General features: G+C 38.0%; 1 protein-coding gene across 2 annotated transcripts in view; it reads left to right on the top strand.

The window, feature by feature from the left end:
• The window catches only part of LOC145680874 (uncharacterized), a 102,475-nt gene extending 78,586 nt beyond the window's left edge, over positions 1–23,889 (top strand). For both annotated transcript variants that reach the window (XM_081752015.1, XM_081752016.1), the window contains exon 2: positions 21,288–23,889. In XM_081752015.1, coding sequence (XP_081608141.1) covers positions 21,288–23,087 — 1,800 coding nt within the window. In that variant the 3' untranslated portion in view covers positions 23,088–23,889. The remainder of the gene's footprint in view (positions 1–21,287) is intronic.
• Positions 23,890–24,108: the final 219 nt, after the last annotated feature.

The raw sequence follows: 24,108 nt of genomic DNA, 5'->3' as shown, positions 1-24,108 counted from the left end.
CAAATTGTGGTTAGGTCATTATTAGGTAAGTAAATGTAGGCTCAGAAATATGTCTCCATCATGAGACATAACAAAATTGAACGAAACTTTGTTCGGCAGGCCTGTACACGGCATTGAACCAGAAAACAGAAAGCCAGCACCAATATCGAATGGTAATATTTAAACTAAACACATGTGAGCATTGACATTCATTTATGAAATACTAGCTGAAATGCCCGGTGTGCACAGGGAAATATAGTTATAGGAAGGTCTCAAGGTATACTTGAACTTAATTTCTCCTTCCTGAAATATTTTATTTTTGACAAAGTTTAAACCACTCCCCATTGAACCCCGCCCTAGGATCCGCACCCAATAAAATTAAATATAGGCCTACTACAGTCTTTTCCAGACTATTATGTCCTTGATGAATTTACCTAGAAAGAACTCATATATTAAGTTTAATCTTCCTAACATAAGTGTCTCGACAGTTATTCTCCCGAGTTCGATCTGCGGTGGGGTAGATCCACGTCTTACATAGAGTCGCTGCTGAAAGAGACAGTATTCTATACATCACCCCACCTCGTAAGATATTATAATTTTTCATTACTTCTTACCCCCTTTTCCGTTTTTAACCTTTTCCTTCCCCTCTTTCTCCCCTCCCCGCAAGATGCGCACCAAAAAGTCTATATAGTCTACGTTTTCTTCCAGACTACGATATCTTTAATAAAGTTAGTAGAAAGGAGCTTATATATCAAGTTTCATCAACGACTTAACCTTTGACCTTGAATATCTCAAAATATCCCCTCTTCAATTTATTAAAAAAAAAACATTTTTTAAGTCCAATATAGTAGCACCGACATGACAAATATAAAGATGGCACACCAGCGGCATCGCGGCACACCAGCGGAAAAATATTTATCCACATCGCTGCATCACCGAAAATCACGAAAAAAGCACTTTAATGCATCTTAAGTACCATTTACTCTTATAAGCTTGAAAATTAATTTTACTAACAAGGGATGTATCTGGACTCGGACGGAAGAATCTAAATGAAACCATGTAGGTTATATAAATTATTGGACACAAAAATCGTGGGGTCAGCCATTCCCACTTAAAAGTCTGTGTTTGTCGACAGGTTGCATCCTAACCTGTTTTGTGTTCGGATATGGGGTGAACTATTCATCTTGATACGCCTTTATAACTTTTATGCGAATAGATATATAACGCTGGGATTTTGCACATACAAATATCAGCAGGGTGACATTTTCTGGCATACTCTTCAATACCACCAAATTAACAGTGTTGCCAACCCATCGCAAAGTTATTTTTTTAATGGCACTACGTCAGGTTATTATAAATTTCAAATCTACATTCAAAGCAAAAACAAACCAAACCAAACTTGTTGTTCATTATTGCAAACCGAGGACGCTACAGCATCACCAATATTCAGGAACGTGAAAATTTTGGAGGCCTCTACAATACTAATAACTGAAGTAAGACGGACAGAACAGTTGCAAGGAATTGAAAATTGCATTTCCAAGGACTATTTCGAAAAAAAAAATAGTGCTTAGATACGTACCATGTCTAATTACGTAGATTCTTTTTAAAGGTTGTGAGGATCATAATACTGTTTACACCAATTTGATAATTCAAACCGTTCTGGACGTATAATAATTATTGTTAAAGTTACCAATATTTCCTAAAATAACGTAGTCCTAGTTGCGAGAAATTTTGAAAATGACATTTTTCTTCCCGATCAAAATGTAATGTTGAAAAGCCTGTCAATAATTTTCAAAATGTACAAAGTATTCCTCTCACACGCAAATTCCACATAAAAGTTGTGCAATTCATATTTCCTTTTCTCATTTAAAAAAGCATTACATTCACCACATTAATAAAATATTGTTCACGAAACCAGTCAATTAAAAAAATAATAAAATTTACAATATAATTAACCATATTTGCAGTGTAAAAAAACATATTTACAATATTTACCATAGCCAATTACATTCGGCATCATTGCTCATAATTAGGGATGCGCACGAGACGAATCGAGACAGGATTTTCCTTACAATATTCGAGTCGAGACACGGCTCTTCTAATAGAGAAATATACATTTTTCGAGTCGAGACATCACTTTTACAGCACATTTTCGCGATGAGACAGCCACAAATCTTGTCTCGTGCGCATCCCTACTCATAATTCAAATACGTATTAAAGTAAAATAAATTGAAATGTCCCTTAATTTTTTTAAAAATCCACATAAAATATACATTCACTAACATAATGAAAATGGCAATTTAACATTTCAATCGTAGACTTCAAAGCAGCAAAAGCAATTTTCTTTTGGGTGAATTTAGGCACCCCAAGTTTTGTAAACACGTTTCTTGCAAACATGTGTTTTAGCTCCCCTGGATCCTATGACCAAGGGGAGAACCGCAAATCGTTTGTTATCATGGACCTAATGTTTAAGTCTTTCATACTTAGTTATTTTCTCTTCTTTTGCCCTTACATCCATGTCATTTCCTTCAAACGTAATGATAATGTCAATTACATACTAACACAGTTATTCTCAACAATTAGGTCTTGTTTCAATTGTACATTCTCAATATCAAACTCTAGCTCTTTACCCGTCTGATAGCCTCTTAACGCGCAATGTCTTTCAATAATTTGAACAATCTGGTTATGCCTGACTATACGTCTGTTGGCATGATAAGTGATTTGGAGATACGCTCAATTTTTTGAAATTCTTAGAACCCCACTTCCTCCCCCTCTTCCCAATCGAATTTCCAAAAACCCTTCACAGATGTTTCCAAAAAATGTATTGCGTTGTAAAGTTCTTTAAGTGAGGGAAGAGATCGAAGGTGTCCCGTATTATCATGGAAAAAAATATGGCAGGCTTTATATATTATATATATTATGAAGTAGTATATGAAGGAAATTGCGACGTATATTGTAATGTATGAATGAAAAAGGATATTAAAGTATTTTTTATATAGGGGAAAGTGGGGTAGAAATGGGTAACTAAGGTTTGATGTGTTGCCAAAGTCAAGATTGGCAACAAAATGTAATGGTGATCAGAACAATTACTCTTGACTTATAATTCGTGAATACTACAAAAATGTGATGTGTGTTTTTCACAAAAAAGCAAATCACCCGGAAGTGCCCTAATGGTGGGGTAAGACCAGGTGTACATGCTAATCGGGTTTCACCCCACATGTATCGTGTATGAAAAACGTGGCATCGCTAAACTAATACAATTTTATAGTTTATTTTATGTATGTATTAGTATGTTCATTTGTGTTACGTAAGTCCTCATGAAATGTGCAACAAGGAGTAATAATTACCTATTCAGTCACTAACAATCATTGCAATCCCGTCGACCACTGAAAGAAAAACTACAGTAAACACGATACAAGACGCTGACGATTGTAGCAGCGGGGCGAAATGGCCGTTCCTTCTTTACGTGTTAAAGGTTGCCAAAAACATGAAAAAATTAATTCTAAAGGTCCATAGCTCCAAAACTATGGGATCTACTGTTGTCGAGTTAAGACTTCACTAAGGAACTAGTATGTGCTCTATCGAAAAATACATGTTTTAGATTCCTAAGGTACTCACGCAACAATTTTTATGGAGGTAGTTGGAGAATACTTTATATCATAGGCCCGTAGTTAAACTCCCTCTATAAAAATTGTTGTGGAAGCACCTCAGGATTCTGACACACGCATTTTTGGATAGGGCATATACTAGTTCCTAAGTTAAGTCTTGACCCGACTGCGGTAGGTCCCATAGTTTTGGAGCTACGGACCTTTAAAATTCATTTTTTCATGTTTTTGGCAGCCTATAACACGTAAATGATGGGGTTTTCGCCCTATGTTTATTGGAACGTTTTTGTTTGTTTTACTCTCAGGAATAACTCCTCTGCTTTTGTACAATGAATGTAGTGCCATACTGTAGCATATTTTTCTATATATGGGTGCACCGAAATTTTTTTTTCTTTCTTTTAAACGCTACACTGCGGAAAACTTGCCTCTATGGTAGATAAATAAAATGCAAAAGAAATATATTTTCTTGTTTACGTATGACGGTACGCAACGACCCTAGACTTTGAAAAAATATACGATTTTCATAACTTTTTGAATACATTGAGAAAATTCAAATAACTTCTATAACAAGTACCGATAGTAATATATCAATAGAGAAAATTATAGAAAAAATAAATAAATGGAAAAGGAATACATTTCACAATTTATTAGTAGCGTATTACACTTATAAAAATACTTTTTTATATACAAAAAATGACATTTTGAAATATATGACTGATTGAAACCTACAAACTGTTTAGTGATTTCATTATATTAACCACTGTGTCGTGGCTGTTTACAAGAAAATTACTCGCAGCCAGTTTTACTGCCCGTTATTTGGCAACCCAAAAGAGTTATCATTGAATAAACTTCCAACTTATGAAGATCTTCTTAAGCGTTTTCTTTCATTAACATTACAACTTAGTAGTGAAAACAAACAGCAGGTCAGTTAGTTTTTCTTAAGTTTCGAATATTGTGGCAGACAAGTTGAATCTGTGTTTGATAAAGCTTCAATACCAATAGCAACGTCTTACAGAACTGTTCAGTTAATAAATGCATACCAGGTAAGTTATCATAATCTTATGAAGTAGTTTAAGCGGGATAAGGAAAGGTTCAAAAGGAGAGTTGAACATTTCAAAAGAAAATGTTTTTTACTGTTTGATGTCTTTGCATGTAAGTGCATAATAACATTTGACTGCAATAGCCAAAAGGTCACTAATACTGAGGTCTGTGAATTCCCTGTGTCCATTATCTATAACTGTGAAAAACTGGAAGAAAAAAAAAATACCCATCATTGAATTAAATTCTTGTATACCCCGAAAGAAATATTGGCACAGGTAATATTGGAAGTGTAACGGTACAAAAGAGATTACCCAAAGACATGGAAGAAATTTGTTTGAACATAAAAGAACTCAGTTCAATGTTAATTTATTTTCACAGCCATCTTGTTCAAAATATACAAATGCAGAAACTCTCCTGTCAAAAGAGGTAGGCAGTGATTTGCCTGAAGACAGTAAGTACGCCAGAAAAGTTTACTTGGGGGGGGGGTCAAAATAAAAGGGGGTGTGCTCTCAGAATAGTGATATAACTTTTAAACAAACTCAAACAAGAAAACAGTATATTTTGTTACGCAACTATTGCAATACTACTACTACTACTACTACTACTAATAATAATAATAATAATAATAATAATAATAATAATAATAATAATAATAATAACGTTAATTGTTGTAATATTATTTGATCTCTTAATCTCTGTTCCTGCCCCTTCCTAGCTACGTTATTGGCTCTGAATATCTTTCATAAGCAATTATTCATTGATTTAGTTATTTTCCAGAAATTCAGTTTTTCAATTTACAAATATGTTGTATCTGTCTGTTTTGTCTTCTTTAATATACCATAATTTTAATAATCCCAGGGCTCATAGTGGTCTGATCTCTTGTAAATAGTTGAAAAGTGACCAAAAATGGCCAAAAGCACACGAAAAAGTGACTGAAATCTCATCATGCCTCTTTTTCCTTTGTCAATTTCTCCAACACCTCTCTCTTTGTTTGTTCTTTTGTTTCTTCTTTACTTCTTCTTTTTGAGCTTCCTCCTTTCTTAGGTTTTCAAAGTATGCTTTGTAGTTACGGTAAGCAGACTTAGCAGATGTAAAAAGCTTCTGAGTAAGTGAAACCAGTTCTGGCCTATTTCCGAATTCGTTCATCCCAGACATTATATTTAACTTCGCAATAAGAGTTCTAAAAAACGTGAAATATTCGAATTCATCACCTACTCTTAAGAAGAACATACAAGAAGCATAGCACAAGACGAACATGATGAACCACACAAACACACACGCACAACGTTGAATGGGGCATTAACTATTACGAGAGAAAACTAAAAGATTATTATGATAGAAGGAAGAATAGACACAGAAGAGCTCTCAACCTCACTTTGAGAGTTTAAGCATTCACCAACCGTCCACTGTGCTTTAGAAAGAATAGAAGCTGAAGTGAGAATAAAACTGACTATTTCACATGTGGCAGCAAGTACTGAAGCTTTCAGAAGAGTAATGAGTAACAAGTTTCTGCCTTTTTCCATTTGTTTTTATATTTTTTTTCTTAGAAAACTGCCAATGCGAAACATAAATCACACGAAAATGTCACTTTACCTCTCAAAAAAGTAACTTTTAGTGACAAATTTGAAAAAAAAAAGTAACTTTTAGTGAGGAACTTGAAAAAAGTAAATTTTAGTTTAACCCTTTCACTGTGGAAGGCGACGGAAAAAAAATTCCCTAACCTGCGAATGTCGATTATAGTCGACGTGTTAAAATTTGTCTGTATCTTGGGTTTGTCGATTGTAGTCGCCAAAGGTTTTCTGTGTGATTTCTATTGTTTATCGAAAACAATAGAACACAAACAAAAATGAACGGTACAACTTTGGCGACTACTCTCGACAAAGCCAAGATACGGACAAACAAATTTTAACACGTCGACTATAGTCGACATTCGCATGTTAAGGAAATTTGATTCTGTCGACAAAAGTCGACTTCCTCTGTGAAAGGGTTAAAAAAGTGACTCGCTATGAGCCCTGTTCCGCTCAATGAATTTACATAAATAAAAATATACTTTACAAAAATTAAGCTAGCGCCAAATGCGTTCCTGCATAACACTAGACTCAGTCTAAAAAATATATAATTCTTACTTCGATCGATCTCTTCATTTCTAAAAAGGTTTTGACTACACCCTTCTAACGTCCGCCCGTTGATACACCACTTGCAGAGCAGGCTCGAGACCAGCCACAGAGCTTTGGGGTCCATGAATATGTTAGGAGGGGCTAAGTCATTAAAAATTCTCTTACAAATATCTAAATTGTGCATTTTGTATTGAGGTCTGGAGGGGACATGAAAAATTTAGGGGGGCCAGTCCCTCTTTACTCCCCTCTGTTTGCGAGCCTGTTGCAGAGTAGCACTTACCAACTGAATCTGGTATAGGCTTATTGTCACATTTTTTCTTATTGAGGAGGAGGTAGGTGAATGACCGCTCAAGACGTTGCCAATTTTTGTTTTGTTTTTCAAGTCCTGGGGCATTGTAGAAGACCTTACGTATGGTTTCACACCTTTCTGCGTCCAGACATAGGAGGAGATGACGTCATAATTTTAAAATATATATTTTCTCTTATTAAGCCTATGTTCATTATTTTTTGGCGGGCTTATTTTTGCACGTAGAAGATTGAAATTTTGCACAAACATTCAGTCTACCGAGTAGTATTTACCAGATATTTTTCAGATTTCTGCGTTAAAACAGGGGGATCCAGAGGGGCAAAGAGTTTAAAAAAGGGATATTTTTACCAGAAAATCCCTTTCTTCGGGATTTTCCCGCCTTAGATACATGATGGAGACACGTGCCTCATACCGTCTGAAAGGCAGTTCTATTCTAAGAGAATGATGGGCGAAATATGTCTCTAGGGTAATTAGGGATGTCTCAGGGAATTTTTGTAAAAATATACTTCTGTATAAAGGAATATTGGACATTTTCAGTATTTTTTTGGCGTGGTTATTTTTGCACGTAGAAGATTGAAATTGTTCACAAACATTCAGCCCACCGAGTAGTATTTACCCTTTTTTTCAGATTTCTGCGTTAAAACACGGGGGTTAAGAGGGGCTAAATGTTGAAGAAAGGGATAATTAGACCAAAAAATCCCTTTCTTCGGGATTTTCCCGCCTTAGATACATGATAGAGACATGTGAGTCATACCGTCTGAAAGGCAGTTCTATTCTGAAGAGAATGATGGGCGAAACATGACCCTAGGGTAATTAGGAATGTCTCAGGAAATTTTTTACCAGGAGCGTCATTTCAGATTTTGCTTGGGGGGGCAAGACCCCTTGATATAAGTAAAATTTCGCGTTTTTCTCTTCCCACGCATGCGATCTTTGATCCTGGGGAACATAAAAAATCACACGGGGCGAGGTCAAAGCTATACGGCGGATGAGTCATAAGTTTGACCTCCGTAGATTCTAAAAACTGAATTGTGATGTTGGACGTGTGTGCGGACGCGTTATCATGATGAAGCAGGATCCGACGCAATCCAGTTCTTGGACGCCGTTCCCGAAGCTTCTGGAAGTTTCTGGATGGAAGTTCTTAGACACTTTTGTTAGGCAAACAGTGGTGTGCCACTGAACAGTAACAGTCCTTTGTTCTTCAAGTGGAACAGTTGCAACATGGCCAGATTTGGAGAAGAAAGTTGCGACCATCTTCTTCCCCCACATCGCGGTCGCTTCACTTTCGTGGGTGGATTTTCGTCTGGAAATATCCAAACTGTAGACTGGCGTTTATTTTCAGGGTGAAATTGATAGATCCAAGTCTCATCACCAGTAACAATGTCAGAGACGTGTCGAGAATTGCCTCCATCAAATCTTGCAAGCATTTCTTCACAGCATCCCACACGCATGCGTTTCTGCTGTTCAGTCAAAGTGTGAGGCACCCAACGAGATTAAACCTTCCTGAGCCGAAGATGATCATGAAGAATTTTTGTTCTGGCTGGCGATCCAACGTTCACTGTAGATTCAATATCCTTGAAAGTTGTTCGAGGATTTTCTCGAATCATTTGTTTCACATCGGCAATGTTTTCATCTGACACAGCTGTTGCCGGACGTCCAGCTCTCTCTTCATCTTTAAGCTATGTCCGGCCTCTTCTGAATTCATCAAGCCACCGAAAAATTGTAGAAGGGAGGGGCAGGAACCACCAACCTTTCAATTACTAGCCGCGTGCTCTTCCGACTTGGCCACGGATGCGATGAAGAAACCGTCGCTTGTAGAGGGATAAATTCTTAAGGTCTTTTGAATTTGGCTAATCAGAGTGCTCCTTTAACCCGCGTATATTCGACGATAACCGTTCGGGATAAAATCTGCTCGCCTTGTAGACCTAATTTTATAACAAAATGACGACTGTCTATTTACTTCATTTTATAGTTCTTCCATATTCACTTTCAAATGATCGGCGCCAGTTGCCATCTAATAAAGTTGATGCGTTTGTTGCTTCTAGTACACAACCGCTTTGAAAAAGAAGCAATAAATGCATCAAATGTGGGAGATGAATTTAGAACACCTAAATGGTACATGCCTAGCACATCTTGTGCTGTTATGGTTTCTTCAGGAACATTTTGTAAAACAATTGAAAACACATCGCGGGGTTTGTATTTTGAAATTTTGCGTATACTTGGATTTGTTTAAGTATTTCTTTCTACTGTGTTTGCCTGTAGCTTCAGTTCATAAGCCTTTATAATTAGATACCCAACATATTTGGCAATCACGCAGAAAACAACACCGAAGATTCTACACTTGTGTTAATTTAACACACAGGCTGTGTGTCATTTCAACTAGCGGCATTTAACACACAACTCCAAACGGAGAGTGAGTTGTTCTAACCACTTGTTTGTGTTATATTTTAACACAATCGTGTTAACACATAGGCATGTCGTTGAAATAATACAACGATTTTTTACAGTATAGGCACTTCCAGTAGAACTACAACGATTAAATTTGGCAAAGTTTTTAGCCTCCTGGGACTATATAGAAAATTTCCAAAAGTGAATATTTTTCCATTTTTAGCAGCTTTAAAGAGACAAAAAACTGTGTAATTTAAATAGACTTTTTGGATGTACAAGATCTCATATTTTAGGTACCGTAATTGAAATCGAAATAAAAACTAGGAATTTTGGTATGTTAGTAGGTTTATGAGGCGCGAGGCCGTAGGATGAGAAATTTTGTATCTGGCGACAAATTTCCACCTACTTAAAACTAAACTGATTATATAAACATTCAATTGTGCCAATTGTCAAGTTCATAAAGAAATTGAAAATCCAGCAACTGGGTAAGTAAGAAAATGCTAATCCAAATGTCAATTGAAAGAAACGGAAGTATTTTAAGTAAATATTGGCAACAACGCATTCTAATTTTCCAACTTGGTCAAAAGTTAGCAGGGTTGGAAAAAATACAGTTTAAAAAAAAAAAGAACAAAACGCGTGTTTAAAACATGAAAAAAGTGTTTAAAATGTTTTAAAGATGTTTAAAAACACACACGAAAAAGTACATGTTTTAAACATTTTGAACAGTTTAAAATATGATTTTAAACATATTTCAACATCGTGTAATCACGTATTTATTAAGACTTTTTGCTCTTTCAACCGATCTTTTCATTTATTTTATTCTCTTTAAGACTACACAGTGTTGGGTACAGAACATTTCCGTATAGATTAGTAATTCTCAACTTATTTCATATAACGACCCCTTTTATTACACCCTCTTGCCAGTGACTCTCATACAGTAAGTATTTTCTTGGATATAGTAAGCTTTTAAGGTAGATTTTAAAATTTACCAACTATAGAGGTTTCACACAATCTATCAATATACATGGCAAAAAAAAAGTCCTCACCATCCTTGTGCGTTGAGAACGGGTTGAGAGAGAATGATGAAACTTGGAAGTGGTCTGACACATCAGATGGTGCTATCAAGCATCATGGCGAACATCTATGCTTAGTATTCGAAATTTCAAATGCAAATGGTGTCATGTTACATGAGGGCTAGAATTTTACCAGAAATGCTGTTGTGCGGTTATTTTAACCATAAAGAAAATCATTTCGTGTTACCGCTTCTAAAAGTTTTGTAGTTATGCCTTTAGGGGCTAAGCTAGCGTTCGTGGAGGCGGGTGAGATTTTTGTTGCAAAATTTGATTTCTATTTCATAACACTGGTGCTAATAAAATAATTTTATAATAATAGGGCTACGTTTTCGAAAAGTAATGTTTGAAGCACACTTCATATTGTGCTAACTTTATATTTTCTGCAAGTCTATGTAATTGGTTGTTTTTTGAGTCAAAAATTTATTGACGAAAGGTAATATTTGGGGCGTTCAGAGCACAATAGATCCAAATCCATTTTCAATAAACTTCAGTCTTCCTCAGCAAATGAATTCTATTTCAAAAAATAATACTTCGCAGTCAAGAATCCAAAACAAATGTAACTAAAACCATGCGAAAAGGCGTGGGATAGTTTCATATGACAACCGCTAGTAGGGGCGTCAGTGGAACAGGAGGGCAACCACCCTCATCCGCACCCTGCATTTCAGATTTTGGGGACGGTAAGACAGTTTTAGAAATCTTTTGACAAGCAAAGTCCAACAGAATAAGCCTGAAGTAATTACACCGAATAAATACGAAGAACATACAGATGATTAAAACTGGGAAGTTGCTTAGGTCCAATTTCCTGAATTTTAAGCAGGCCCAAAACTCGAAAGTAGAGCCACCTTTGAAATCCTTGGGTAAAAAAAAAAAAAAAAAAAGAAAGCAATATAGGCCTATAGCTCCTTACGGCCAATGATCAAAATCCGTATTTATTCGGTGCAAGGACTTCAATTTTTAAATGTTGGACTTTGCTAAGCAAAATGTTTCTAAATCTGCATTACTGCCACAAAAATCTGAAATTCAGGGTAGAAGACGGATGACTTCTAAACGAACGCCCCTATCTAGCGGCAATCATACAAAATTCTAGATTCCTTTTTTTCAGGTAGTTTTTCTTTCTTTCATCTCGGATTCGTGGTTGTGAAAATATGACATTTTACGTCGATGTATTCTTTTGGACACATTCTGCATTTATGTAACGTAATTATGCATCATTGACTATGACATTCGGAGCTTGACTTGTTAATCATTCCAACGCTGCAACATACACAATACAAGTATAATGTTAATATCTTAAATGTATGAGCAAGGAGGGGGAAGGGAAAATTAGCTCTCCTCCCCATTCCGTCAACGCCCTTGTCTAGCGGTTGTCCTATGAAACTCTAGTCCACACGCTTTCCCGTGGTTTTTGTTTCATTTATTTCATACCCTATGCTACGAAGATATTACGTTTGCTGAGCAAAAGTGAACCTTTCTGAAAATGAACTTGGGTCCCTTGTGCTCTAAATGTTGAGTTGAAGCCAAATTTATCCTGCAACCCAAGTTTGTTCGAAACATATAAAATTAGTTTGTTTAGTTTGATTGATTACAACTTGCATCAGTAGCAAGGCTATATGAGACAGGGCTTTTTGTTTAAAGTGGGATCTGACCCACTAATTTTGAAATTTTACGTGGGATCGCAGTCAAAATCTATACAGCAAATTCCGACGCCTCGTGTCTCTATCCTCAAAAATTAATGTTAAAAGACTGAATACAGTGAAACCTCTGAATAACGGACACCAACGGGACATGAATTTTTGTCCGCTATTGAGAGGTGTCCGTTACAGAGAGGTTACAGAAATTTAATTTCTCACAATGGTAATTGTATGCAGTAATATATAGGAAAATGCATTATGTATGAGCGTAGATACGGAAATTCCATATGAAAATACTCTAGTTAGTACGTATTTGAATTACTGGGAGGGATGAGAGAGAAATTCATTTCTGTTGAATATTATTATTACTGGAGAATGTGTTAATATATTCGTTCTTTCGCGGAATGGATGAAAAGGCAAGTTATTTGAAGTGCATATGTTTATTGACCCAGTCCCAATCACAAAGAATATCCTCTTGGTAAAAGTGAAAAGGAAGCCGGGAAAACCCCAAACCCAGACTTGTTCCAGTATCATAGGTAAAAGAAAAATGTTGCTTTTCCAAAAAAGTAAGAGAGGAAACATTGCTCGTTGAAAATATTACTGTAAAACAAACAATATTTTGTTATTTAAGAAATTGTCGGGAAAGATGCAAGGCCCAGATGAAAAAGGACTAAATTTGTTAGGGAAGGGGAGATCTTTTGCATGGAATTCTTGGCCTTACGACTGACCCTGCACGAGTGTTATTACTTATTGAAGTTTTTCTAGGATTTCCATCAGAAAACAGTTTATTGCGGGCATAAACAAAGAAGAATTTCAAGTTCAGCTTAAAGCTGTTCTGTTTGATGGTTCACCAGGTCTAGACTCATGATAGATACACTTGTGGGGAGAAGACGTTTCTGTCTCCTGTAATATATCGCAGAATCGAGAAAAATTCCTGTCCGTTATGAAGGGGTTATTGAAACGTTTGGGGGGAAAAGGACTGTCCGCGTCCGTATCTGAGAGTGTCCGTTAAAGAGAGGGTTTTGTTCCGTAAGAGAACATATAATTTTGCCGGGACAAAAAACTCTGTCCGTATTATAGAGGTGTCCGTTAAGGGAGGTTTCACTGTATTGCACCCTGTAGCGTGGTACATACATACAAACAAATAAATTGAGATCAAATTGTCCCAGACCTTGACGTTCAGCACTAACGTTATAATAAGTATCACACTTGGTTAGTTACACGATCGACTGCCATACCTTGCGTTTCTCACCTGGTCTCTTCATACAAGCTATGCCAAGTTGTAAAGTTTCAAAGAAAATTTAGAACTGTGGTGGGGAAGAGGTACGAAATAAAATTTTCATAATATAATGAAAAAGACATTGTTGATACAAAATTAATTGTTACCTGAAGTTTCCAGTTGCATCTCAGCTACACCACTGACTTTAGATTCATCAGAAGCAATTTTCGGATCAACATTTTTACCATTTGTTTGGGTTTCCATTTTTACTAAGCATTGCATTTTTCATAATGATTTTCGTTCTTGGAACTAAACCACCCATTTCTTTCTTATACGTTTTGCAACAAACTCGTTTGATCGTTTACTTACCTGATTGAGTTTGAGTTACTCTAATAAATTTGTACCAAATCATGTCCTTCTTTTCTTCACGTATAACCAACCCATGTTAAACGATTCCATGTTGTAGGAGACAGAACTAACATGTACTGTACAAACGAATGCTTGCGATATTTTAATTTCAGAACCTCAACGTCGCAATGAATACAACAGTTTGTTTCCGTGATAATTATTTTATTTATTTTTTAATATCAGTTCTATAAGTAGTCCAACCTTCGACTACGACACTTTCTCACAAGTTAACTGAGAAGCATTTAAACAATACAATATACGTTAAAAATAAGGGGGAAAAGAGCCAAAATAAATTGTAGATCACCACATTGACCTGCTGTAGCCACGAGAAATCAAACCATTTACATGGGAAGAAAATAGTCTTCTGATTGGGGAGCACGTTTGGACAGTTCTCTTGCTCTGGAAGATTTTTTTTTTTTTTTACGAACATAAAATAAAATGCAAATAAACATATGTTTAAGACAAGTCTTCAAAATACACGTGTTTAAAACAAAATGTTTAAAACATAAACAAAATTTGTTTTAAACAAAATCAATTGTTTTAAAAAAAGTTTTAATCATTTGTTTTAAATATTTTGTTTTAAACAAAACAACCCTGGAAGTTAGTAAATTTGGGACGAAGCCCAAACTAGCAAAAACTTGAGCTAATTACATGAACCTTCGATTGTGCCAGCTGCAAAGTCTATAAAAGAAGTGACAATTCACAGCAACTAGGTAACTAAGAAAATGTTAAGCTAAGTCAATTGAACTTAACGGCAATCTTCTGAACAAGGAATTTGCCAACTTGATCAGAAGTACTGGCTTTTGGGGGGAGGCTTCTCCTTTCTCCCTGCTGAGACAAGACTTAGCTTTTTTGGTCCTCCTGAATAAGTCATAGTCCCCCAAGAAAAACTTCCTGGGTACACCCCTGTATGATTATTTAATTATATTTGTCACTATTTTATTTATCAGTTTCGTTTCTATGCAGTTTCGATCGTACGCAGTTTCGACCGTACGCAGTTTCGAACGTACGCAGTTTCGATCCTACGCAGTTTCGACGCTACGCAGTTTCGACCGTACGCAGTTTCGATCGTACGCAGTTTCGACCCTACGCAGTTTCGACGCTACGCAGTTTCGATCCTACGCAGTTTCGACGCTACGCAGTTTCGGTCGTATACAGTTTTGATCCTACTCCGGTTTTTCCCTATATAACTTCAAAAAAATACTATTACTTAATATTCTGTGATTATAAAATAATTGTTTTTTTATTGTTCGATCATATGACCTTATCTGTTTTCGATCCTACGCCGGTTTTAGTTTCGATCGTACGCAGTTTCGATCGTACGCAGTTTCGGTCGTACGCAGTTTCGATCGTACGCAGTTTCGACGCTACGCAATTTCGATGCTACGCAGTTTCGATCCTACGCATGTAACCCGCCGGAACAACGTCGTCCCAGCCCCCCCACCCAACTAAAAATAATCGCTGAGGGGAACGGATGGTGGCATTCGTTTGTACTTCGTTTGCTCCCATTTGCTCCGCAGTTTCTGCGTTTGCTCCCTTACCGTTCCCGAGATGATTGAAATTTAAACTGAGGAGCCAGAAAAAGATGGTCCTAGACCCTCGAATTAAAAACAGTCACAGAGAGGAAAGGATGGTGGCATTCGCTTCTACTTCATTTGCTCCCATTTGCTCCGCAGTTTCTCAATTTGCTCCCCTGCCGTTCCCGAGAAAATGGAACATTAAACTGGTGGTCCAGGAAAACATAGTGCCAGCACCTCGAATTGAAAATAATTTCAATGAGGAACGGATGGCGGCATTCGTTTGTACTTGGTTTGCTTCGTAGTAGCTACGTTTACGCCCTTACCATTCCCGAGGAAATGGAACTTTAAAGTGGAAACTAGAACAAAATTGTCTCAGCATCCCACTCAAATAAACATAGTAACATAGGGGAGCGGATGGTGGAATATTTTGTACTTCGTTAACTTCGATTTGCTTCGCAGTTTCTTGGGTTGCTCTCCTAGCGTTCTCGAGTAAACAGAACGTACACACTTGATTTCAGCCACCCTCCCAACTTACATAATCGCAGAGGGGAGTGGATGTTGGCTATATCTCGTTTGTTCATATTTGCTCCACAATTGCTCTGAGTACTCGTCTACTCCGATTGATGTTAAGAAAGAGGAATTTTGAAGCGGCTGGTGTGGAAATGTGATCCCAGTTCTCAACCCCTAAAAATCAGGGAACAGTAGGGAAGAAAGTGAAACAATTCCAGAGCAATTCGCGGCAAATCACGCAAAAAATTTTTACTACATTTTTTAGGAGGTTGAGGACCGGGATCACATTTCCACACCAACCGCTTCAAAATTTCTCTTTGTTAACAACAATCGGAGTTTACGAATACTCAGAGCAATTGTGGAGCAAATATGAAAACACGAGATATAGCCAACATCCACTCCCCTCTGCGATTATATACGTTGGGACGGTGGCTGAGATCACGTGTTTAAGTTCTGCTTACTCGAGAACGTTAGGGAAGCAACCCAAGCAACTGTGAAGCAAATCGAAGCTAAAGAAGTACAAAATAATGCCACGATCCGCTCCCCTATGTTATTATGTTTATTTGAGTGGGATGCTGGGAGAATTTTGTTCTAGTCTCCACTTTAAAGTTCCATTTCCTCGGGAATGGTGAGTAAACGTAGCTACCGCGAAGCAAACCAAGTACAAACCAATCCCGCCATCCGTTCCTCATTGAAATTATTTTCAATTCGAGGTGCTGGGACTACGCTTTCCTGGACCACCAGTTTAATGTTCCATTTTCTCGGGAACGACAAGGGAGCAAATTGAGAAAATGCGAAGAAAATTGACGCAAATGAAGTAGAAGCGAATGCCACCATCCGTTCCTCTCTACCATTGCGTGGGGGGCTAGGACCATGTTGTTCTGACTCTCCCAGTCTAAAATTCTATTTTTTCGCGAACGCCAGGGCAGCAACCGGACAAATTGCGGAGCAAATGAGAGCAAAGGAAGTATAAACGATTGGGACCATCTGTTCCTCTCCGTGATTTTTTTTTTAATTCGAGGGGCTGGGATCACTTTTTTCTGGCCCCTCGAAGTTCCCGGCTCCTTTTTTCTGGCCCCTCACAGTTTAAAGTTCCATTTTCTTGGGAACGGTAAGGATGCAAACTTAGGAACTGCGGAGCAAATGGGAGCAAATGAAGTACAAGCGAATGCCACAATCCGTTGGTATCTGCTATTGATTGGGGGGCTGGGACCATGTTATTTTGGCCCCCTACTTTAAATTTCTATTTTCTCGGGAACGGTAAGAGAGCAAATGGGAGCAAGCGAAGTACAACCGAATGTTACTATCCGTTCCTCTCTGCTATTGGGTGGGCGGGCTAGGACCATGTTGTTCTGGCCCCCACTTTGAATTTCAATTTTTTTCGGGAACGGTAAGGGAGCAAAGGGAGCTACTGCGGAGCAAATGGGAGCAAACGAAGTACAAACGAATGCCACCATCCGTTCCCCTCAGCGATTATTTTTAGTTTTGTGGGGGGAGGGCTGGGACGATGTTGTTCTGGCCCCCCACTTTAAGGTTCCATTTTCTCAGGAACGGTAAGGGTGCAAACGGAGCTACTGAGGAGCAAATGAGAGCAAACGAAGTATAAACAAATGCCACCATCCGTTCCCCTCAGCGATTATTTTTAGTTTTGTGGGGGGCTGGGACGACATTGTTCTGGCCCACCACTTTAAGGCTCCATTTTCTCAGAAACGGTAAGGGAGCAAACGGAGCTACTGAGGAGCAAATGGGAGCAAACGAAGTACAAACGAATGCGACCATCTGTTCTTCTCTGTGACTGTTTTTAATTCGGAGGTCTGGGTCCATCTTTTTCTGGCTTCTCAGTTTGAATTTCTATTTTCTCGGGAACGGTATGGGAGCAAACGGAGCTACTGCGGAGCAAATGGGAGCAAACGAAGTACAAACGAATGCCACCATCCGTTTCCCTCAGCGATTATTTTCAGTTGGGTGGGGGGCTGGGACGACGTTGTTCTGCCCCCCCCCACTTTAAGGTTCCATTTTCTCAGGAACGGTAAGGGAGCAAACGGAGCTACTGAGGAGCAAATGGGAGCAAACGAAGTACAAACGAATGCGACCATCTGTTCTTCTCTGTGACTGTTTCTAATTCGGAGGTCTGGGACCACCTTTTTCTGGCCCCTCAGTTTAAATTTCTATTTTCTCGGGAACGGTAAGGGAGCAAATGGAGCTACTTCGGAGCAAATGGGAGCAAACGAAGTACAAACGAATGTCATCATCCGTTCCTCTCTGCTATTGGGTGGGGGGCTGGGACCATGTTGTTCTGGCCCCCCCACTTTAAATTTCAATTTTCTCGGGAACGGTAAGGGAGCAAACGCAGCTACTGCGGAGCAGATGGGAGCAAACGAAGTACAAACGAATGCCACCATCCGTTTCCCTCAGCGATTATTTTTAGTTGGGTGGGGGGCTGGGACGACGTTGTTCTGGTCCCCACACTTTAAGGATCCATTTTCTCGGGAACGGTAAGGGAGCAAACGGAGCTACTGCGGAGCAAATGGGAGCAAACCAAGTACATACGATTGAAATTGTTTTCGAAGAATTGTGTGATGGTGGGGGAGGCAGGACTACGCACGCGAAATTCGTTGGGTTGAGTTCTGACCTGTTAAGTTCCCATCCTACAACTGCTTCAAATTCGAAAATGTTATTATTATTCTTGTTTACCTTCACTTTTAATATTTCTGCTCAAATAGCAGCTTGCATGTGTGTCTTCATTTCTCTCAGTTTTCATACTTTCATTCTCACCGAACCGTTCCCAAACCGAACCGAACCGAACCGTTCCCAAACCGAACCGAACATTTCCCAAACAGAACCGAACCGTTCCCAAACCGAACCGAACGGGACCGGTTTGAAGTCCAAACCGATTGATTCGGTTTAGACTACAAACCGAACAGAAACCGGTTAACCGGTTCTTGGAACACCCCTAGGCGGAACAAGTTATTGCTGTTCCGCCACCAATGAATTTTGAGGTCGTTTTCTTCACATCGTTTTGTGCCGTTTTGTGTGTCTACTTCCACGTTTTGTGCGTCATGGGAAATGGGTTAAAATGAGTCCCCAAGGTGGGACGAAAATGAATCACTGTTCCGTCACCAACGAATTTCGTGGTCGCTTCTTTCGTATCGTTTAGTGCAAGTTTCTTGCCGTTTTGAGCGCGTATTTTCACGTTTTGTGCGTCACCGGAAGTGGGTCAAAATGGGCTATCAAGATGGGACAAAATTGACCAAGAGTTCCGCCACTATCGAATTTGGAGGTCGTTAATTTCACATCGCGTACCCTTTTCTGTGCCTATTTCGACGTTTTGTGCGTCACTGGAAAAGGGTCAAAATGGGTCTCGAAGGTAAGACAAAAATGACCCACTTCTTCACCACTACCGAATTTCGAGGTCCTTCCTTTTGCATCGACTAGTGAATTTTCGTGTCGTTCTTAAACCCGTTCGTGCCCTTATTTCCACGTTTTTTGTGTCACCAGAACTGTGTCAAAATGGGCCTCCAAAGTTGGACGAAAATGACTCTTTATTCCGCCACTATCGAATTTCTAGGTCGTTTCTTTCGCATCGTTTAGTGTCGATTTTTTAAAAAGTTTTCTGTGCCTACTTCTTCGTCTTGTGCGTCACCGGAAGTGAGTTAAACGAGCCTTCAAAGTGGGAGTTAAATGACTCACTGCTCCGCCACTACCGAATTTCGAGGTTCTTCTTTTGCATTGACTAGTGCCTGTTTTCTGCCGTTTTGTGCCCCTATTTCCACGTTTTGCGCGTCACCGAAAGTGTGTCAAGTTGAGCCTCCAAGGTATGACGAAACCGACATACTGTTCCGACACTATCGAATTTCTAGTTCGTTTCTTTCGCATCGCTTAGTACCTTTTCTTTTTAAAACAAATAAAAAAAGTTTTCTGCATCTATTTCTCGTCTTGTGCATCACCCGAGGTGAGTTAAACGGGCCTTTAAAGTGGGAGTTAAATGGCTTACTCTTCCGCCACTCTCGAATTTCGGAGTCGTTTTTTTCGCATCGTTTAGTGCCTGTTTTATACGTTTTGTGCGTCACCGGAAGTGGGTCAAAATGGACCTATGAATATAACGAAACAACTTAATGCTGTTCCGCCACCAACGAATTTGGAGGACGATTCCTTCACATCGTTTAGTGTGTATTTTATACCGTTCTGTTCGCCTAGTTCCACGTTTTGAGCATCACCAGAAATGCGTCAAAATGATCCATCAAGGTGTGAGGAAAAAGAGCCACTGTTCCGCTACTATCGAATTTGGAGGTCGTTTCTTTCGCATCGTATAGTTCTTGTTTTGTAACGTTTTGTGCTCCTATTTCCACTTTAGTGCGACAACAAAAATGGGTCAAAATGGCCTACAAGTATAGCGGAATAACTTTTTGCTGTTTCCGTCACCATCGAATGTCGAGATCGTTTCCTTCATATTTTTATGCATGATTTGTGTCGCTTTGTGTCGCCATCAGTGGAAGTGGGTCAAAATGGTCCTTGAATGTGGGATGAATGTGGGTGTCCTTTTCTGCCATATTTGTAGGTCCTTTCGGTGGCACACAAAACGTGAAAATATGCGCCGATACGGTACAAAACATGCACTAAACAGTGAGAAAAAAGCGACAACGAAATTCGATACTGGTGGGAGAGTGGTTCATTTTCTTCCCACATTGAATGCCCAGTTTGACCCATTACCATTGATTCACAAAACGTGGAAATAGGCTTACAAAACGGTAGAAAACACGACAAGACGATGTGAGCAAGGTAATATCTGCGAAATTTTACTATCTTAATCAGTAACTGTTTACGGACTCTTACTTATAGGCAAGAAATCTGGATGTGAGTTTATAATCTCTTACTTTGGTGAACCTGCATTTCTTTTTTTAAAATCTTTTTCTTTTAACCACCTAAAAGATCTTGAAAGCAATTATTATTTCATGTAGTAACATTTTTGGCATATTATCTGACTCATTTTCTAAATTTTGGTGTTCTTCGTTCTCACTGAGTTGTTCATCAAGATAAAACAACAGCAAGAGGTGCGTAGCGAAAACTTGTAATTTTGAAAATAAATACTTGCAATTAATTGGATGAGTAATACTTAACATTATATCAAACTTCTTTATGAGAGTTTTTTTTTTTATTTTAGAATTGGATCAATCTAATTTCTTAATTCATACAATGACAGTACCGTACTTGTTGACCCTGTTCGATAACTCCTTTATTAACAGCACTGACAATAGTGAACAAATTTGATAACTGTCTCAACATATATTTTCATAATTAGGTTCATAAAGAGATTACGGATATATTAATCATACAAGGGATATGTGTAAATACGTATATGTAAGTTCAAATTGTAGTATTTAAATATAAAGCACATCTAATTCTCATTTCCACGTCTATTCTTGTAAATAATTTCTATATGCTATTAATTTATAGTTAATGTTTGAGTTAATGCAATCTTTATTTCTTTACAGGTATTTGTGTGTGTCGTTAACTCTCAAACGGACAACTCAATTACTGATTTTCCTAATCTACCAGAAATACCTCAATGTTGTGACTTAACAACTTTTGTGTCATGTGTAAATGAATCGTTTGTGCAAGTGTGTACGTTAGGAACGGAATTTCCTAATATTTTGGTGCCAGCAGGAGATCCAATTGAGTGTCCATTTGAAACAGTTTGTGATCAACATAATCTCTTCGGTTGCGTGGCTGAATCAGCAAGTGATAATCCAGGTAGACCGATTGAATGCTTATTGTTTCTTACCTCATTTACAACAGAACAAACTACTGTGATTAAAGAGATGGAAGATGACACAATTTCTGAAACCTCTTCAACGACCACTGAAACGTCACTAACCACAACAACCGAAACTCCAAGGACGACAACTACTGAAAACGCAATCACAACAACAACCGATTCAACATCAACTACAACAACGGAAAATCCTACGACTACAACTGAGCCTCAAACAACCACAACTGCCATCCCAACAACAACTATAGGTGCTACAGAAGCAACCAGTACAACAACTGAGTTACCAGACACCACAACAACTGAAGCAACAACCATAGCAACAGAAACCACTACTACTAGTACATCGACAATACCAACAACTGAATTATCAACTACTGAATCTTCTGAGAGCACAACTGAATTACTAACTTCAACAACAACTGAAGTACCAACAACTACAACTGAATCCTCAACAACAACTGAAGTACCAACAACTACAACTGAATCCTCAACAACTGAAGTACCAACAACTACAACTGAACCCTCAACAACAACTGAAGTACCAACAACTACAACTGAACTCTCAACAACTGAAGTACCAACAACTACGACTGAACCCTCAACTCCAACAACAGAAACCACTACTAGTACAACAACTATGTCACCAGAAACCACCAGTACAGCTCCAACCACAAGCACAAAAATGTCCACTACTACTACTACAATCCAAACTACTACAACTGTGACCCCAACAACAACAGAAGTTCCAAACACTACAACAACTGAAACGCCGACAACTACTACAACAATGAAAACCACTACTTCTACAGAAGTAACAACTACCAAAAGTCCAGAATTTGTCTGTACTTCTTCAGGAATATTTCCTGATCCGCAAACCTGTTCCATGTTCCATTCTTGTCCCCCAAATCCCGAAGGCGGTTATTTCCATATTGTATTTGTTTGTCCACCTAATTATGAATTTGATCCACAATCTCGAAAATGTACAACTGCAGAAGAGGCAAATTGTACTGCTAATGATCACACACCAAAACCAGATGGTCCCTTCACTTGCACATCACCTGGAAGATATCCTGATCCAGACGATTGTACAGCATTCTTCATATGCTCACCAAATCCTCAAGGTGGGTATTACCAAATACCTATTCCGTGTCCAGATGGATATGCCTACCATAAGACACTTGAAAGATGTACAACTTTAGAAGAAGCAGGTTGTACAGCCCCTACAAGCACAACAACTACAACTACTACTACCACCACTCCGTCTACAACAACAACTGAAAAGGCTTCCACCTCATTTGAATGTACCGAAGAAGGTAGATTCCCTAATCCAACAGAATGTTCTTCGTATTATGTCTGTTCACCAAGACCCAATGGTGGATTTTTCAAAATTTTATTTAGGTGCCCCTCCGGATATAATTTCAGTAAGGACATACAACGCTGTGAGAGTGCATCCAACGTTTCTTGCTCACGAATATCTCTGTTTGAATATTTTAGAAAGTTAATTAAAACTCTTACTTGAGTTTGATTTTTAAAAATCCGAGAAGAAATACTCTAAGATTTTAAGAAAACTTGTAACATAGTGATAGTACAACGAGTGTGATTACACTTGTTTCAAATAACTTTTTGTATCAAATATATAATGGATCTCTTTTTTTCCACAGCTTTAAATCATTTAAAACATGTAAAGTGAAATAACAAAATGCTATCTTACTTTTAAAAATGTTAAACATGAGATTGAGACAACATTATGTTAAGAGACTTCAAAATAATTGTAACAGTTTGTAAAAAGGAGGAATGCCAATGACAAATCAAACGAGATTAGATTTCCACAAGACATTGAATTGTAGTTTTATTTTATCAATTTTATTAGTTACCTAACCATAATTTTACCCTCCCCCCCCCTTTGGCATAACCATAGTGATGAATAGACCCAAAGACAGCAAATCACTTACAAGATAGACAAAAAGTGGACATTAGATACGGAAGACTACACTCAAAAATAATCTTTTAGAGGGTGAATAACAAATTATTGCCCTTAAATGTGTGGAAGAACATTTCAAACCATCATGATGTAACATGTTCGCTGGTATTAATGGCATTTCCATCAGAGCGTAAGTTATCATTTTTAGTGGTGAACATTAAAATAAATTTCGCTGTGTATTTGCTCAGAAACAAAAAAAGTTTCAATAATTCATTATTAAACGTGTTGTTTACAAAACGAATAATTTGATCAATTTGAAAGAGAATACGATGTACAGATCGATCATATTTTTACTTAATTAATTATCTTCGATACAATGAATTCCAAAACGAAACTGACCTAAGTCTAAATATATCTGTTGTGAACCCAGCAATATTGTTTTCTTACACCCCACTCCTAGCCTATTGATTCTAGATTTGTCTGTGAAAATCTAATAATGTTTCAAAATAAAATCTCCTTTGCATGCAGTCCTGAAGAGTTGAAGCTAATACGTTCGTGATTTTTTTAAATATATAATGTATAATCAGCACATTGCGAGTTGCTTGAGATTTTATTGATC

This window comes from Thermobia domestica, chromosome 3 (assembly GCF_964235325.1).
Source record: "Thermobia domestica chromosome 3, izTheDome1.hap1.1, whole genome shotgun sequence".
NCBI classification, from domain to species: Eukaryota; Metazoa; Arthropoda; class Insecta; order Zygentoma; family Lepismatidae; genus Thermobia; species Thermobia domestica.
Note: the sequence above shows the minus strand (reverse complement) of the source record. Positions and strands in the feature narration are given on the sequence as shown.